This window comes from Monodon monoceros, unplaced genomic scaffold, assembly GCF_005190385.1.
Source record: "Monodon monoceros isolate NGI ecotype Baffin Bay Population unplaced genomic scaffold, NGI_Narwhal_1 Super_Scaffold_15, whole genome shotgun sequence".
NCBI lineage: Eukaryota > Metazoa > Chordata > Mammalia > Artiodactyla > Monodontidae > Monodon > Monodon monoceros.
The window spans coordinates 49019943-49039537 of record NW_021703771.1 but is presented as its reverse complement, the minus strand read 5'-3'; the positions used below and the strand labels follow the sequence as shown (position 1 = coordinate 49039537).

The following is a 19595-nucleotide window of genomic DNA, read 5'->3' as shown; positions in this document are numbered from 1 at the left end:
AGGGGAACAAAATGGTGAATATGTTGTTCAATAAAGTTCTTGGCGAAAATGAAAAATGTATCTTATTTTTACTTTAAAAACCGAAGGAAACTTTTGGCCAACCCAATACATGATTTTTGACTGTGCGGGGGGTTGGCACCCCAATCCGCCCTTGTTGTTCAAAGGTCAACTGTATAGTCAAACTTCTGAAAATTTAAGACAAATCTTGAAAGCAGAGAGGGAGAAACAACACCATAGCTACAAGGGAAAATCAATGCAAATGACAGTGGACTTCTCCCCAGAAAAGATGGAGGACAGAGGAAGTGGCATGACGTTATTCAAGAGCTGAAGGCAAAGAACTGTCAACCTGAGCTCTGTGTTTTTTGAAAGTAGCCTTCAGGAATATTGAGGAAATCAATACATTCTCAGGTGAAAAATATGTCACCAGCAGACCTACCCTAAATAAAGGAATTTTTCTACCTCTGTCATGTGCCTGCAACCTCCTGTTCATCTATAATTGTACAAACTTTCTTTTAAAAACAAGGAATGAATATAAACTACTTGAGAACATTGAGAAAAATAGTCTGTGCTTATAATTTGTATAAAAAGTGAACATAGTTGGATGTGGTGAGATTGTAAAGTGCTTGAAACACATTAGTAGAGTTCTGACTTCATGGAGGGTAGAGAGATGAGAATTGTAAGTTCTGAATACTGAAGTGTTCAGGAACAAACATCTGGTGGTTACATGAAGGATGGTGATTGGGAAAAAATTGCACGCATAATGTAATTGTCTTGTGATCTGGTGATGTGCCAGCAGTGATAAAAGATGAAAGAATTAAAGAGTGAATCCTGGAGAAATTTTGTATGTTTTCAAACATTGAACTTTTTGGAACCAGCTGCTGTTGTGATGGCAATGCCAAGGGAGAAAACAGTCAATATCCAAGTATCCCTGAATAAGCTGCCTTCAGTTTTTCCTCATCAGTAAAACCCGTGTCCTCTTTTATTATATACGTATTATAAACCTTGGTTTCGTAGTCTACTAATGTCATAGTCCAACCCTAGGGAATAAGTATAATTAAAAGGACATCTCCTAATTTAAAGTCCTTTTGAAATTCCAGGTCTGTCATTTAAAATAAAAATCCATTTAAAACAATATTCTGAGGTTTGCTTTCTGGATAGTAATATCCTGGAGTTAATTTACTCTTGAAGTTAAGAAATGTTTTATGTGAATTAATTTCCTTGAGTCACAGATAATGGAATTTTTAGTGAATTGACAGTCATACTGAGACAGCCACTGTAGTAATTATGCAGTTTAGCTACACTTACATTTGGTTAGTTAGAAAGATGATACCAATAAATTGTAGCCATGGCTTCAATTACCATATATGGATTAGTTTTTAACATTGTTCCATGGCTTAGCTTATCCCTCAAAATATTTGGAAGTGCATAGTGCTGTTCATATGGGTTGCTGGGAAAGGCAAAAATATTGGAATCAGCAGAAATTCAGAACCTTCTCTAGGTAGTTCAGTGATGTCACCCTTATATAGGATGCGTAGAATTACTTTATAAGCCTCCAATATATTGATCTAATAACATAATTTCATATTTCAAGATCAGTGCTTGCTGGAAAGTAGTATGCTTTGCAAAGTCTGCAGTTAGTCTGGTGACTCTTAAGTTTCAAATCATTGTGTTTTAGCAGCTTAAAAGATGTGTATTTTGTCTTCATTAACATATGTTTAGCTGTCTGATGGCTAAACCTGATTTCAGGTATTGGATTCAAATAACTGTTCAGCAGTGTGCTGTGACTTTTCCCATTAACTCAGCCACTTTGCTTAAATGCATAATTTGTAACAAACATATGGTTGTGCTAAAATGAGAATAATTATAGTTGAGTTTTAAATGGACATTTCCACTTAAAATTTTTATATAATCTTTGTTACTAATGTATATCTCACACCTTATTAGGAGTGATTGTATCTAAATTTCATCGACACTCTCTGAAAAATTATATCTCAAGAGACAGCATTAGGTGACTTATAAACAAACATGTAGAAGTTGAAAGCTCTCACCTAAGGGCCATTATTTACATATAGGTTCATAGAAAATAATTTTTGAAAGATTTCTCTAAGAGTGGGAGAATTTGTGCCTATGTATGTGAAGATAGAACCAATCTAAACAACTATAAGTTTAAATAATCTACAATACTGGTGTCCTTTCTGATCCTCGACTGTTGCATTTTCATACTTTTAAATATTCTTGAAATCAGAATATGAATAGAGTTCCATGAATAAAAAATTTCGTTTTTATCTTGAGATATAGTTCAAGCTATATCATGAGATGTAGCTTGTTAGACCTATAGTTGTTGGAAAGCATATGTTATTCTTCTTTGACTTTACATTTTTGACATGTTGAACATTAATTTTCCTTCATGAATTATATCTTTAAAATGCACTTGGATGTGAAAAAGGGTGCATTCAGTTAATACAGGCCATAGTCAGAATCCTGAATATAACTAGGGCACAATTTTAAAAGGTGACTAAAACTTACTTTCTGTAAGTGTAAGCATATCAGTTACCCTCCAGGTATATTTCTTTCCAGCAAAAATAATTCTAGATTGCATATTAATTATAATCCACCTGGTTATATCTATTTGGGAAGTAATATATGCAAATACTGTGGCATTATTTATATATTATTACATTGACAGGCATCTTTTCAACTTTTCTTTAAATTAATAAACTTAGAGCAGTTTTAGATTCACAGCAAAGTTGAGTGGAAAGTACAGAAAGTTCTCACATACGTTCTATCCTTACATATGTACAACCCCTCCCCCCACTATCAACGTCTCACGCCAGAGGGGTACAGTTGTTACAACTGATGAACCTACACTGACATATCATTATCATCAGGAGTCCAAAGTTTACATTAGGGTTCACTCTTGATGTTTCACATTCTATGAATTTTGACAAATGTCATAGTAATGACACGTATCCACCATTGTAGTGTCTTACAGAAGAGTTTCACTGCCGTAAAACTTCTGTGCTCTGCCTGTTCATCCTTCCCTCTCCCCAACCCCTGACAAGCCTACTTTTGATCTGCTTGCCTTGAACAGATACCGTCTGTTGCAAAGTACATAAAACACATAATATGTCCTGCTTTGAAAGGGATGTGAGCTATGCATTGATTCTGGTCTTGGAGCTCACATGATTTTTTTTCTGCATGTGTGAATGATGATGGTAAGATATTATAGCCTAGTTTGTGATCTTTTTCTGAATTGAAATCATTTAGCAAATTCTGAAGTAATCCTTAGAGGATCTAAAGATAACAGATGATTCTTTTCCAGTTTTACATTGAATAGGTTCTCAGTGAAGCTATTAAAATTTAGTTTACATTGGAAACATTGTTATGAATATTAAAATGATGTTTTGAATTGGCCCCCCTTAAGAGCATAACTGTGAAGAAGCTCTGATGACTTTAACATCCTAATTATTCTCTTGTTTATTACAGCTTTAGTAGAATTACTTGAAAAATTTGTCCTTCATCTCTCTGAAAGCCCATCTGAATGCTACTTCCCCTCAGTGGAATATACAGGTACAGTTTAAACATTTTTGTATTTTGGAAAGTGCTCAATGTGCAAATAGATAATGTTTCATAGAGGAGTGTAATTAGACACAAATATGCACAAGGATTTTTCACCCTAAAAAATCTCTCCCTTTGTGCCATATACATTCCAGATATCTTTCAGTTTCTTCTGTGCAAATGTCTGGGTTTCCTTGTGACTTTCTAGCTTCGTTTTTGAGCTCTTTTTTTTTTTTTCTGTCTACCCATTAAATACTGTTTTTCCTTAAGGCAGTATCTTCCAATGTCTTTCACTCTTCTGTTTTTATCCACTAGGAGATGATTTCCTAGTGATTTCATCTGCTTGCACTGTTCTACCCACCTTATATATTGATGACTTCTAAATATACCTCTTCTACTCAAAGATCTATAAGCTTCATTCTCATATTTCCAGATGCTTAATTGGTAAACATCACCTGGATGTGCTAAAGAACCCTCAAGCTCAAAATGTCCACCTACTCGTACGTCACTGAGATACATCCTCCTCCTACACCGTCTATTTTTGTGGGCAGTGCAATCATCTGTCCCTCTAAGCCAGGTTCCCCCCCAGTCACCAAACTGCATTCTGTGTTCTTAATATAGCTCAAATTTATCTACTTATATCTATCTCTACTCTTCTTTATGTTAGTTTAGGCCACCATTACTTTTTGCCTAGGTTATTACAACATTCTCTTTACCTGATGTCTCTAATTGGAGTCTCATTTCTTTTCAGAGGTATTCTTTATGCTGCTTTCAGAGTGACCTGTGAAGTGTAAATCTGACCCACTCTTTCCTCTACCTCTTAGAAGCTTACCATTGACCACTGCATACAGTTTAATCTTCTTATCATAGTACCCAAGGCCTTATGTTACTCTTCTCCTTTCTTCTCTAGCATCATCCCTTTCTCTCCACGCCTCATATTTGTTTTTCAGGGGCACTAAACTATTAGCAGCATTGCCAACCTCACCCTCTCTTCTCCAAATACACATTCATTTATTCAACAAATGGATATTTTCCTCTGCTGTATAATAGAACTGCTGTAAGCACTTGGACACATCAGTGGACAAAAGAGAAAAAAGTCTTGCCTTTACAGAGTTTACCTTCTGATTGGAAGACAAACAATAAATCAGTAAAAAGATTCAGTATGTCAAGTGGTATGGTGATAAGTGAGAAATGCAGAGCAGGGAAGGGGTCTAGGAAGTGCTAGTTGGGGGTGGCGGTTCCAGTGTTAAATAGTGTTCAGACCAGCAGAAATTGGGAGCAAGATACATGGATGTTTCCAGAGGGAGAGACTTCCAGCAAGTGACTAGGAAGGAGATTAGTACAGCTCAGAAGGAGTAGGGGGGAAGGATTGTTGGTGTTGAAGTTAGAGAGGAGAGGATGATATAGGTTTTTTGTTTTTTCTTTTTTTTTTTTCTTGTGGCCATACTGCGTGGCTTGTGGGATCTTAGCTCCCCAACCAGGGATTGAACCTGTGCCCTCGGCAATGAAAGCACGGAGTCTTAACTACTGGACTGCTGGGGAACTCCCTGATCTAGGGTTTTTAAAGTCATTGCAAGGTCTTGAACACAGGAGTGACATGCTCTGATTTACATTTTTAAAAGATCACTATTGCTGCTGTATCAGGAAAAGACTGAAGAACAAAGGGCTAAAGCAGGGAGATGAGTTAGGAGGCTTTTGAAAAGATGAAATGGCAGTGGCTTGGATGAGGATGTCAGTGGAGTTAGAAGTACTTGGATTCTAGGTATATTTTGAAAATAGGACCAACAGAATTGAGTAACAGACTGAATATGGGGTGGGAGAGAAAGGAGTCAAAAGACCCAAGTTATTGATCTGAGCCACTGGAAGGATGGGATTACCAAACACTGAGATAGCGAAGAATGGGTAAAGAATAGGTTTCAGAGAGATTAGGAGCTTGCTTTTATGTTATGTTTCCAATACTTACTACACATTTAAGTAGACATGCTCTGTACATGTTGGCTGTTTGAATCTGGAACTTAGGGAGAAGGTAGGGCTTAAAATACAAATTACTAAATCATCAGCTTAGTATATAAAGCCAATACACATCTCTTTGTCATGTTTTTCTCATATTCTGACTTAATGTCTAATTCCTCACGTGACAGCACACTCCTGTAAGGTAGTTTCCTTGTCTTACCTGTCGTATCCTCTGCACCTAGAGTAAGAGTGCCAATAAATGTTTGACAAATAAAGGAAAAAATGGGGCTTCCCTGGTGGCGCAGTGGTTGAGAGTCTGCCTGCCGATGCAGGGGACACGGGTTCGTGCCCCAGTCCGGGAAGATCCCACATTCCACGGAGCGGCTGGGCCCGTGAGCCATGGCCACTGAGCCTGCACGTCCGGAGCCTGTGCTCCGCAACAGGAAAGGCCACAACAGTGAGAGGCCTGCATACCACAAAATAAATACATAAATAAAAAATAAAGGAAAAGATGGATAGAAGAATGAAGGATAAAAGCTTTGTATACTGTGTCAACCAGTTGGTTTACTCTATTGTCTGTTAAAATTAAAACATTTAAGATTTCTGAGCATTGATTCATCTTGTGCCTTAGGACAATGAATTTAGTAACTGTGTAAAGGGTGAAGAACTAAAATTTCCCAAAGGTGAATATCCAGTGCCTGGGGCTCAGTAAATGAAGACACAGTGAAGAAAAAGCAGAGAGGTAGCATAGGCTCATGATAATAGATCATCATGGGATATTGCCCCTCTTCCTCGTAAGGGTGACGTGACTTTTCTGTTTGCTAAAGAAACCATCCTTCAAATATGTGTTATTTATTCAAGTTAGACACAATGTGTCAAATCTCCATAAAAAGAAAAAAATTTTAAAGATACATTTTCAGTCTGGCTCAGACTAATTTTTTTAGCTCTGTTATTCATCACTGCCCAAATACATCCTGTGCATTCATATCACTGAACCTTTGTTCCTACTGTTCCCTCTGGAAAAACCTTTTCCTCCCCATGACACCCATATGATAATGTCCAACTGCACTGTGAAGTTGCAGCTAGAATGTCACCTACCTTCTTATTCCCAGTCAGAAGTCCCTCCTCTGTGCTCCTGTTGCATTCACATTAAACTACCATTTTGATATTTATTATATTGTATATGGCTAATTTAAATTATTTCATTAGGTCTCAAATGCCTCTGTATCTTTAATATGGCATTTGAGATATTTCTATTGGGTTACATATACATACTGTTACATAGCATCCATATTCACACAGTACATTTGTATAACAATCCTAAATCTATTGGGATTTACAAAAATACATAGGAACATATACCTAATTAAATCATAGTGACATCTAATGCAGATTTGGGAAAGGGATAAAAGTGATCATAAGAAAATGAAAGCAAAGAAATGAGAGGAAAATACAAGGCGGAATTAAACAGAAATTAAGGTAGGTGAAGGGAATTGGTAACTATTGACCACTGCTTGTGAATTAAATAGAGTGCTGAGGCACCTGATGCGCATGATATCATTCAACCCTGTAACTACAGTTGCCCCTTGAACAACATGGATTTGAACTGTGCAGGTCCCCTTACAGGCAGATTGTTTTCAATAAATACATACTACAGTACTACCAATCCATGGTTTGTTGAATCCTTGGATGCCAAACTGGGGATAGAGAGGGCCAGCTGTAAAGTTATACTCGGATTTTTGCCTGCATGGGGTTGGCGCCCTAACCCTTGTGTTGTTCAAGGGTCAGCTGTACTCTCTGAAGTAGGCATACTCATCACATTTAAAATCAGGAAACTGAGGCTCAGAGGGAAGAAAAGAGAAATTGTCAAGAGAATTTTGAGGAAAAGCATCTGTGAAGAAAATTACAACTTTATGAACAAACCTTAAAAAGAGTGTGAAAAACATACAGGGATTAATGATCAAGTCTGTGAGTAAGAAAGGAAACAAGTAAGAAGTGGTGATCATGGAGATTTGCATGGCCAAAGTGGGTATCGGGCTTCCCTGGTGGCGCAGTGGTTGAGAGTCCGCCTGCCGATGCAGGGGACATGGGTTCGTGCCCCAGTCCGGGAAGATCCCACATGCCGCGGAGCGGCTGGGCCCGTGAGCCATGGCCGCTGAGTCTGCACGTCCAGAGCCTGTGCTCCGCAATGGGAGAGGCCCGCGTACCGCAAAAAAAAGTGGGTATCTCTCGTCTTCAGTATGGTGGTCTTCAAATTCTGCAGCTCACTTTGGCACATTGTTCTATTGGGTCGTATTTTCTATAGATAATTTAAAATTAACATTCTGTTGTATATGTTATCTAAATACTCAACAAGGCTGATTGCTCAGTGTGCATGCATTTACTACCCTCTGTTATATTTCTAAATTATGCTGAGGGAGATCTCAGATGTTGGCTTCATTGAATGTATTAACTAGACAGATAAACCCTGAATGTGAATTTAAATTCTTTAAAGGCTCCAGCGGAACAGCTATCCACTGGCGTTGTAGAGTACAGATGAAAATAAAGTGGCTTCCTGTTGATTGATTGTTATCCTTTATCATTTATTTTTTGGCTGGTGGAACAGTGGTTTGCTATTATAAAATTTCACTCTATTTACTTTAAATAACCAAAAACCATGTTTTGATATAAAAGATGTTTCAAAGCAGACACTGGATAGATATATTCAATGTTTTTTCTTGTTTCTTGAAATGAGAAATTGATTGGTTTCTTAAAAATGACAGCTTGCTAAACCCTAAGGTAGCTGAAATTAGAATAACACAGTCATCCATCTGTTGTTAGCTCCCTCAGGATTTCAATCCATTATAAAATTTGCAAATTCTGGAAAAATCAAATTAGTTTGGCTGTTTATCACCTTAAAGAAAGAGGACAAACAGATAAAGTTCTGCACACTTGCAGTTTGTAACTCCATACAAGTATCTTTCCAAATCCTAACAGGCATTAACCATTTGTCAGCTCATTTCCCTGGGATGAGTTGGAGATTTTTTCCTTCTGCAGTTGCTTCTTTGAAATGATAAATTAAGTAGTCCTTTCAGGGTGGTAAATATTCTAATTTTATCCTTTTTCTCTTTATGTTATTAATCAAAAGTTTGGAAAAAATATCAGAATATCATTGTTTCACCTTTTGATTAATATATACAGTTAAATATCCATTATACTTCCTTTGGGTATTCAGCAAATATGCTCTTTTCTGTTTTGCATTTATGGAGCGTGTTTGTGAGTATGGTCAATAATTGGCAAGGAGGTATATAATATGAATGACCCTGTCCTCAAGGAAGGGAAATAGGACATATACCTAAAATGATGAATTAAATAATTTGCAGCGTATGGTAAAATAGAAAATAAAGAAATGGAAAACTGACATTTTTCAGCTGGCTACTTTGTTTCAGGCAATGTGCTAGAGCCTTTAAGTATGCTATTTGAATTGAGGTTTTGTCAAATGAGGGGTTGTGTGGTATGTGCCACAGGTGTTCAGTGGAAAGAGTGACCAGTGTTGACTAATGCCATTATGGAAGATTAGGGGAGGAAGCAATGATAGAGCAAGAGGAGTGGCACTAGTGCAGCCTCCTGGGCTATTACAGCTGAAAGAAATAGGAGAGGCGAAGAGTCTTGCAGGCAAGGGCAATTGTATAATCAAAGACGTGGAAAAGAGTAATGCTTTTCTCCAAATAGTGCTGACTATATCACGTGGGATGCTGAGATTTAGGCTAGTTTACTGGTCATAAGGAATTAAATTTTATGGCAGTAAAAATTGAATAAAATGGATAGATAACAACCACATGTTAAAAAAGAAGCAACAGAACCTTCAGGCTTACTTTGGGGAAGGAAGAAGGTAGGAGGAAATGGACTGACTGGTTGGTTTCTTTGGGTGGTGAGAGTTCTCTGGCTTTACTGCTGATATAGCAGGGCTTCAAAAGATTCAGTCAACAGCCAAGCTGTAACTGCTCCTCTAATACTGGATTTGTCCCCCAGTGGAGATACGGTTTACTCTTCTGAAAATTTATTTAGTTTCGCACTATTAGCCAAGTGCCAGGCAGAATAGATTTAATTTCTTCTACCACTGCTCTGTGCTAGCTTTCCAAATTAAAAGTAGAACAGAATGTATTACCAAAGTGAGTGATTTCAGTCAATATTCAGTTAATTTTTTCAACTCATTTTGTTTTGAGACTATTATATTTATAATTAAAATGATTGGTTATTGCAAATAATTAATGCTGAGATTGAATTAGGCATTATTGAGTAGGGTAAGTCTGATGCTATAGGTGTCATTGTTTGGTTGGCCTTTATTCAGTAACTTATTTTATTGTGCTTCACAGTGACTCTGGGGTATCCTTTTGTTTCTTGATTTCAATATACAGAAAATTGTTTGTTTGTTTATTTATTTATGGCTGCATTGGGTCTTCGTTGCTCCATGCTGGCTTTCTCTAGTTGTGGCGAGCGGGGGCTATTCTACTTGGCAGTGCACTGGCTTATTGCGGTGGCTTCTCGTTGCAAAGCACGGGCTCTAGGCGCGCGGGCTTCAGTAGTTGTGGCTTGCGGGCTGTAGAGCACAGGCTCAGTAGTTGTGGTGCACGGGCTTAGGTGCTCCTCGGCATGTGAGATCTTCCCAGACCATGGCTCAAACACATGTCCTCTGCACTGGCAGGTGGGTTCTTAACCACTGCGCCAGCAGGAAAGCCCCAGAAAAAATTTTTAAGTTCATATCTATTTCCATCTCCACCTTGCTTCTAGTTTGATACGTAAAGCACAATTTTTGTTGTTCATTGGATGTTTGTTCATTTATTCGTTCATCTACTCATTCATTCACTCAATGTTTGTTAAGCACTTATTACATATCCCACACACTATTGTGCACATTTCAGTAAATCAATGGTTACAAGTGATGCATCAGAGTCCCCTGAAAACATCCATTTTTATCATTAAATTTTACTTAATCATTTTGCTCCATCAATTTTATTTCTGAAGATTTTAATTTCTGCTTCATAAGTTGTTTTTAGTCCAGATTAAATGTAACAAAGATTATTTCACTGAACTTTTGTAGCCCAAGATCCATTTCTACTTGTCAGGTTGTCATATTGTATGTCAAATACAGATTTAAATATGAAGCCTCTTTTTTAATATATACCTGTGAACCATTTTCTGACTTCATTACTGCTTCAAGAAACTTTTCATTTCTTCTTTTTCTAACGGAATTTTATTCACTCTCAAGTCACCTACATCTGTATCATATTAGTGATTTTTTGAGTGGATATTTGATATTTGTTTTGGTCTGCTTAATACCTCATATATTCTCCTTTAAAAGTCTTTTTGGAGATTTAACTGATACCTTCTTTAAAGTGAAATGTGTGGGGCAAGGTATCACTGTCCAATTATAACTGTCTCTAAAGTTCAGTTTTATTCCTTTAAGTGTGGATCTCAACTTCAATGCACAAGAAGTAAGCTGTAGAGGTCTTCTAAAAAGACAAATGACTGAACAGTCACCTTCCGCAATCTTCTTCAGTAGTCTGGAGTATTTATTTTTACTTTTAAAATGCTCCTCCGAGGATTTTGATATACAGCCACAATTGGAAAACATTATCTGTTGAAATGTGCAGAGTTAAGTTTTTACTCTGAAGGTACAGAATCATAAGCTTTTAGAGGGAATGGACTTGGGAAATTATTCCTACAACATCAGGAAACTTATCTGTCATCTCAGGCCGACAGCTAGGCCACTCTGGAAAGACGCTATCCTTCCATGGTGAAGAACTAAGAACTTGAACCTTATGTAAATATTCAGTGTCATAGTCTTTTTGGGCAAATTCTCTCATCTTGATTCTTGACTTTATTCCATTCTTTACTGTAATGGTAGAAGGTACTCTGATCTATAGAATCCATGACATTGGGAATGCCCATTCTTAGCACTCTTAGTTCACTGCATACTTCTCCTCTATTGTGAAGATATCTATATGTATTCTACTTTCCAAAAGGGAAACATAAGTATTATTTTAAGCATACAAATCTACATATTAACAAAGATATTTCTTATGCTTAATAATCTAATTTTATGTGTACTACATTCTAAGTGTTATCATCTAATCTAACTTAACATCGTCTGGTAGTAGCTTATAAAATCACTTTCGTCATTATATCACATTATGATAGTTGATAAGTAGGTCTGTTCCATGGCTTTAGCAATATATAAAGTCAATGTTTATTTTATTGAAACTATTGAAATTTTGCAAAATCAGCCAATGTCACTGACACTACAGCACTAAAGTTTTACATTATTTAAACTTAGGAAACTAAGAACTTGAAATTATGGTGAGCATATGAATGATGATTAATAGTTTTTAAATATTGGTCATTATTTTGTGAGTGAGAATAATTTGTGGTATATGTTTTAGTACCAAGTGATAGAAACCCAAATCAGACTTTTTTCTTTTTTTGTCTGAGCAGAAAAAGAGGCAGAATCATTGGCTCATAGTATTCAGTAATAGTGTAAAGCTGTCCTTAGCAATTTGTCTCCTTTCTATGTCTCTCCCTTTCCTTGTATTGAATATATTGGATTCATTTTTCTCTACTGGAGACACAGAGTACCTCATAGCCCTGTAGTTAAAGGCGAGGGCATTGTGGGGGAATACCATCTTCACGCTAGTTTGAAAAATCTGGAGAAGACATTGCTCAGCCTGTTACTAGGAGAAGGACAAAACTGGTATCCTTCTTCCTTAGGGACAGAAGGTACATCTGTTAGCAGAGTAAGAGTTATGAATAGCAAGGAATTCTAAGCTATATGAACTGTAGCTTAATTGCTATCATTATAGGTGAAATTCAGCAATATTGCTGAGATCGTATTCTGATCTAGATAAGTAAAACTCAGATGTAGCTTATCAAGAAATTAACTGACACCTATCTTTTAAACTTTTTATTTATTTTTCTTTAAGAAATCACCCCTCTAGGCTAGATAGGTGACCAACCAGCCTGGTTTGCCTGGGACTGTGAGGGGTTCCTGGGGCATGAGACTAAGTGCTAAAACCATGCAAGTCCTAGGCAAACTAGGAGAAGTAGGTTACCTTTACCAAGAGTGCTGAAAGATGAATTGTTGCTTTAAAGAGTAGATGTTTGATAACCGTGATGTTTACTTTGTTCTTCCCTATCTCTGCAGATCTCAAGGCTACCCATATTTTAAGGTTCAGTTTAAATGCCACTTCTTCCCAATCTCTGCCTCCTATGAATTCATGTAATTCTTTATCTGTACCACTCTTGTTCCACTTTGTGCTTTAAAACATCTTTGTCAGAGTTATCTATATACACATTTTATCTCTGACACTACAGGCAAAGTTCTTTTAGGGCATGATGTATGACTTATCTTTTATCCCTCATAGATTCTAGCGTGGTGCTCCACACTTTATAAGAAGGGATTTATTAAAAGTAATGAATAAATTCATGAGTTAAGTAGGTATATTGTTAATAATATGAGATGTACTAGTGTGTAATGGGAAAAAAAAACAGCTGATACAGAATTCAGAAAACCTAGCTTTTGCCCCTCCCTATCATTAGATAACTCTGTGATTTTGGACAGTTTCCTTATTTGTGTGTGTGTGTGTATCCGCACACACACTGTGCACACACTATAGTTTCTTCAGGCAAAAATTGAAAGTTTCAGCTAGATCCCCCTTGTTATCTAGTGATGCTTTTGAGTGTTCATGCTTAATTTGGTCATCCAGTGTTGTCAAAGACTAATCCAAACTTTCAGCCTCTCCTGTAGTCCTCTGTACTGTACAACCCCTTCACTTTTGGTAGATGATCACACTTCATACCTCACAGAGAAAATCTGCCTGCGGGAAGAAACTTGTTCAGTCCACCCTCGTACATTGCTGTACGTTATATGTAGAATAATATCAATTATTCCTTCCTGACACTGACGTGTAAATCTTTAAGAAGTAAACAGACATACTTATCTATATTTGTAATTCAAAATCTTATATATGCATTGCTTGATGAAAGTACAGTATTCTAGACCATTTTTGTGTTAACAGCTTTTGTGTCCTGAAAACCAAGTAAAAGTAGATTGCTTTAAAACTATGATTATTTGTTTTGTACTTAATGTACTTTTAAATGCTTTTTTTAAGAGAAAAGTTATTTTGTAAAAAGTTTCCTGTTAATTCCTTTGAAAAATGTAACTGACAGCTCTTAAAAGAACAGGATTCATCAGTGTGTTTTCAAAATTTACATTAAAATATGTAAAAATATTGCTTTCATCAATTTTCAATTAAAATGTGATTATTATGCAGAGTTTTATAATGTTTATAACCCAGTGTTCTGTTGTTTATAGCTACTGATGCAAATGTGAAGAATGAATGTCTTTCATCTGTGCAACAGCTTGGCGTTAAAATGACTGTCAGGTATATTATAGGGAAACATCTCCCTGTGCATTTCTAGAATTTGTTTTGTCTAGCTGATGTGTGCTTAATAGTATTTAATTTAACAATCAACTATTTTGTATGCTTTAAATGCAGAGTTTGTCATTCAGAAAATAATAACTTTGTTTTGAGGATATTGGCATATGATTGAATTACCCTTGCAGGTAAATCAGTTACAGTTCATTACTACTTCATAGGCTAACTACAACGTATTTGAGTCTCTATGACTGTCAGATTTTTTCCAAAAATAACATTTTAAAAATCAGCACATTGGTAACACAATCATACCATTTTCTAAAATATGTTTAGTTTTTACTGTCAGGATATAGTTATGAGTACAAAAGTACCTTAATGTAGATGCAGAAGTTAAAATGAATAAACCAATTATAGTAGTTTGAATTTTTTGTACTGAAATTATAATTTTCAAAAGAAATGGACAAGCAGAAGAGACTGAGAGTTAAGGTCTGAGTCCTTGAACTCCTCTTTTTCTTGATTATTACATGGGAATCTTGATAGTCCCATTCTGTCTACTTCATTGGGTCATCTTCAGAAGCAAGTGTAAAAAAGATGCATGTGAAAGCTTTTAAAAAAGACTGTTTGGGGCTTCCCTGGTGGCGCAGTGGTTAAGAATCCGCCTGCCAATTCAGAGGACACGGGTTCAAGCCCTGGTCCGGGAAGATCCCACATGCCGCGGAGCAACTAAGCCCATGTGCCACAACTACTGAGCCTGCACTCTAGAGCCCGTGTGCCACAACTACTGAAGCCATTGATATAACTAATATAACCCATTGATTATGTTTTGTGACCCTGTACCCGCCTTTTATATTGTAATGACCTATTTCCATTCATTGTATATTATAATGACCTATTTCCATTCCATTCCATATGGAAATGGAAACCATAGATAATATGAGCAGTCTAGTCACATATTTTTTTAATTCAACATAATGTCTTACTGTTAAGAGATAACCAAAGTGATTTATAATGAAACATTTGTATACTACTGCAGTGCCAGTAGTGAGACAATAGCTGGCACCCATTTAGAATCATTTTAGCTGTGGCAGCTACGAATAGACTGATTTTATTTTGGTGCATCAAATATTACAAGAGGGTTGCCACTGGCAAAGTGACTTTGCAAAATGGTGAACAAGTCTTAGTAAAGCTTCAAGCAAAGCAAAAGAACTATCTTTCCCTAAGTTACACATGGTTTCATTCAGTGTATAATAAAATATATGACTAATATTTTATGATTTTATATGAAACAGAATTAATTTCAGATAATTATAAACAGATTTTTCATCTCTGCAAATGACAGGCAGGACATTTACAAGTTGTTACTGTGCAGGACTGACTGTCCCATGTCTAACCTCCTGGCCCTTACTCAGCAACTATCTGTAGTCCCCCAGTCACTATGACAATCAAAAGCACTCCCGTAAATTTCCAAACTAGCCCCTGGGGGAGGTGCCACCCTCATATAGAACCATTGGGCTGTATGAACTCTAAACTTAACATTATGTCAACCTAGCCTATGAACATTCCATGTTTTAGATTAAATTCAGGAAAAAATGCTTGTATTCTACTACTCATCTATAGTATCCATGTTTTGTTCTTTCACTACCATTTCATTTTCCTTTAAAGTTGTTGTATTTACCAGGTGAATACTGCTAATTCCAATAGATCATAATTATCAGGTACATATATTGAGTGTTATTCTTTCATAAGTGCTCTGTATAACTAGTTATGCTAAAAGTAGAAATTTGAAAACTTAAAAACCATGAGATCTCAAGAGAACTACACTTTGATGAATGTTAAAAAATGAATTTACAATGCAGGGCCTGACATTTTTTCATTATGTTTTCTGGGCTTTTACAGGTATGGCAAGTTCCTCAACCTGTTAAGAGATGGTGCAGAAAATGATCTTACCTTGGTTTTAAAGCATTGTGAGAGATTCCTGAAACAGCAGCAAGCTTCTGTAAAATCTTCTCTTCATATCCTTTTCGAATAATTGACAGTACTTGAACTCTCTTCATATGTTTTTCAGAATTCTTTGATGGGGTACTTTAATACATTAATAGGAAAAGAATACTTTAACCTATATTAGTGATTTGTTATGATATACCTTTATGGTATTTTATTCTATATTTTAAATATGTACTTCATTAGACTGAGTAGTAATTATTAAATTTTATTAGTTGAACCTTAAATGAATAAGTAAAGTTATTAGAATGTATTTTCAGTTATATATAAGGAAGTTTTAAAAATAGGTTTAGTAAATCAGAATAATACTCTAGATTTAGTAAATCTAGAATAAGAATAAAACATGCATTTATTTTATTTGAATTGGTTATCTTTCAGAAATAGGGTTTGACTTTAAGAAAAAAGTGTGTACAGATCTTTTACATTACTGAATTCTCAACATGTGTGGATTTTTTTTTATACTTGATTATGCTAATAATTTGGCAGATAACGTAAACTAGAGAAAGGATGGTACTATTGTGTTAGTGACTTGAACAGTGTGTTTCCACGGAACAGATAGTTTTTCCTCCAGTTGCTGGTGCTGTTGGCCTCCACTGGGCATGTCAGCGCACATGTTACATTAAAATAGTCACTGTGCAAGTGATTTATTAATAAAGTTTGATTTTATATCAATAGCTTATAAATTGGTTGAAGACAAAAGGACTAACTATCCTTAATATCTCCTTCCTGAGATTCTGGAAATGAATATTTATGGAGTTCTTATATCTCACCATGTTAAGATAAACTATTATAAAAGTTCCTTAACTGTGCTTTTCAGTCTGCTTGCAGGGGAGTTACACTGGCCATGACTGGTTTGTATCTTCTTTGTTCATAATAATGTTGGGGGACAAAGACAAAACATTCCGATTTCTTCAGCAGTTCTCCAGGCTTCTGACTTCTGCTTTCCTTTGGTTGCCAAGACTACATATTTCTGTAAGACTTTTTAGTCTATTTTTAAAGGAGCATTTTAAATTTTAAGGAAAATCCTATTTAAATTCATTGGGATCTTATTATTTTATTTGTAGAGTGCGCTATGTACTCAATATTCGTTTTCTATCTGAATGCAATTTTGAGTGATTCCTTTTGAAGATATAGATTTGGCATTTTCTCGAATACTTGCTGTCTTACCTGATGGTAACTGAATGAAAGATTAGTGATAATAGGTGCATTATTAAATTTTAAACTTGTCATTTAGTAAATTATAAAATTCCATATATAAAAAGAAAACTATTGAATGGATATTTTTATTCTTGCTCTGTTAGAAAGAATCTCAGGTTAAATTATAGTATGAGAAAATAATAAGTTGGAATTGTATCCATATTGTATAGAGGAAAAGCACACTAACTCTATATACATTTTGGAAATCTATGATGAGTTTTGATTAAGGTAGTATAGTGTATTTTTAAAGATTTTACTAGTTCCATGAGATCCAAGTTTAAAGGTAAGTGCATCCCTCTATTAAAGTCTCTGTATTTTGTTTTACTAATGTACTTATTGCCTTTAAGACCTCCAGCTTGGGGAAACTGTCCATTAAAATAAGCCATGCTAATGCTTCCCAAACCTTTTTCATGACATGTTATCCTTGGACAACAGAATTACACAGTACCCAAGGATAAGTTGTTAAGGGGGCTAGAGAGTATCAATGTCAAGTTAAATGAAAGCATTTATGACATGCTTTTGCAATATGTATTTGTGATAAAGAAAAGAAAGCGCCAAGGCATACATTAAATATTGAAATTTTATGATTTTATGCTTGAAATAGCTGTATGTAATTCCTGAATAATACTTCACCATAATGAGAAATTTGCTCACGTGAATAGCAGGAAGCAAAAGGCAAAAAGCTATGTACTAGCTTTTCTCCAATCAATGGAACTGTTTTCCTTCTGTTAACCAGAGTTTGAACAATTCTTTAAATTGTACATGAAGATTTAAAATATCTTAAAGGTCTTTCACTCTTTCATTTACAAATGTAATGTTGAACATTCTTTTGATAATAAGTATGGATTTTAAGTCTATCACACATTTTCATGTCAAGTATTTTAAAATGATACCTACATGCCACTAGTCTTAGGTATTCTACTTTAGTGTTCAGAGTGTGACACAGTCAGACATCACCAATGAACTGTTTTTAACCATAATTTTGTAAAGTTGCATTTCTGCTTTGACACTATAAACCTAGTTTTCTCACACATTATTTTATTTTTAACACAACAAGAGTGATGTGCTCCACTAGCATTTCTTCCTATAAAACTGAAATCAGGCAGGACTCTAGCAGCTTTGAATTTATCAGATTTGCCATTTTGATAGCATCAATTTAATATGGAACATAGATCCGTGAATGGAATGGAGTGACTTATTACTCAGGGGTTTTAGAATGAGCTCTTGATGTAAAACCTTGACACCTTTCTGTTGGTGCATCTGTATCATCAGTAAAGGCTCATGCAGTGCCTTCTGTAGTATCATTTTTTTTCCTTTTCAAGTGCAAATATACCAAGTTGAATATTTTATTTATTTTATTACCAGTAGTTTGTCTTACTGTTTCTTTGTAAAACAAAAACATTCTGCTAAACATTCCTCTTCAAGGATTCTATCTAGAACTGTTAGCTAAGTGCAGTAACTAATGTCCATATAGTCCATAGTACTCCATAGTTTAAATGTTTTTGATTTAGTAATCTTTTGGATTGGTGTTTTTGCTATGCCACTTTCCTTGTTAGTGCATGCAGTAATAGACTTTAATATATTACTTAAAAAGTGGTCCTTTTCTATTATGTTTGTTCCATTGGTCTCAGACGTTACACTGACACTTTCTATGCAGGTTGACAACATAAGCAAATCTGCAGTTGCCACAAGACATGTTAAAGACACTTTAGCTTTAGCCATTAATAGCACAGACTTGTCCACCATCTTTAGCACAATACCACATTTTTGTAATCAACCTCAAAAAAGCTTCAACCTGTTCCCCCAGTCCCCCATTCCCCTACCTCATTACCCTGTTCTATTTTTTTCCTTTTGTTCCATAGCCTACATCAATTCCCACTATGCTTCTTAATTTATGTATTTGTTTATTATTTATACACTTAAACATAAGCTCTCTGAGGGCAGGGTTTTGTTCGCTGACATGTCCCAAACTATGTCCCATCATAATTATTCAGTAAATGTGCTGAATATATGAATTAATATTTAAATAGAAATTTGTAAAGGACAGTAGGCTTTTTTATTACTTTAGGAAATGTATTTAAGAGAGCTCCTCGGGCTTCCCTGGTGGTGCAGTGGTTGACAGTCCGCCTGCCGGTGCAGGGGACACGGGTTCGTGCCCCGGTCTGGGAAGATCCCACATGCCGCGGAGCGGCTGGGCCCGTGAGCCATGGCCGCTGAGCCTGCGCGTCCGGAGCCTGTGCTCCGCAGCGGGAGAGGCCCCAACAGTGAGAGGGCCGTGTACCGCAAAAAAAAAAAAAGAGAGCTCCTCTACATTCGTAAAAGTGTTGTAAGCAAATTGCATCAAAAAGATTTAAAAATTTGGCCTAGGATAAACAGTATAGGACATAATGAAATATTAATTTGAAGTTCTCAAAATTTTATGAACTATTACTGTTATTGTGAGATAAAAATAATTTGAAAAATGTGTCCTTA

The 19595-nt window shown here is 35.9% G+C and overlaps 1 protein-coding gene across 7 annotated transcripts in view; it reads left to right on the top strand.

Annotated features, from left to right (window-relative positions):
• The window catches only part of TBC1D32 (TBC1 domain family member 32), a 185340-nt gene that overhangs the window by 136932 nt on the left and 28813 nt on the right, over window positions 1-19595 (top strand). For 6 of the 7 annotated variants that reach the window (XM_029224009.1, XM_029224008.1, XM_029224011.1 and 3 more), the window contains 4 exons: window positions 3487-3570; window positions 13862-13931; window positions 15822-15937; window positions 16744-16898. In XM_029224009.1, coding sequence (XP_029079842.1) covers window positions 3487-3570; window positions 13862-13931; window positions 15822-15937; window positions 16744-16898 — 425 coding nt within the window. Of the gene's footprint in view, window positions 1-3486; window positions 3571-13861; window positions 13932-15821; window positions 15938-16743; window positions 16899-19595 lie in introns of those variants that run through there. The other variant, XR_003793726.1, reaches the window with a different exon arrangement.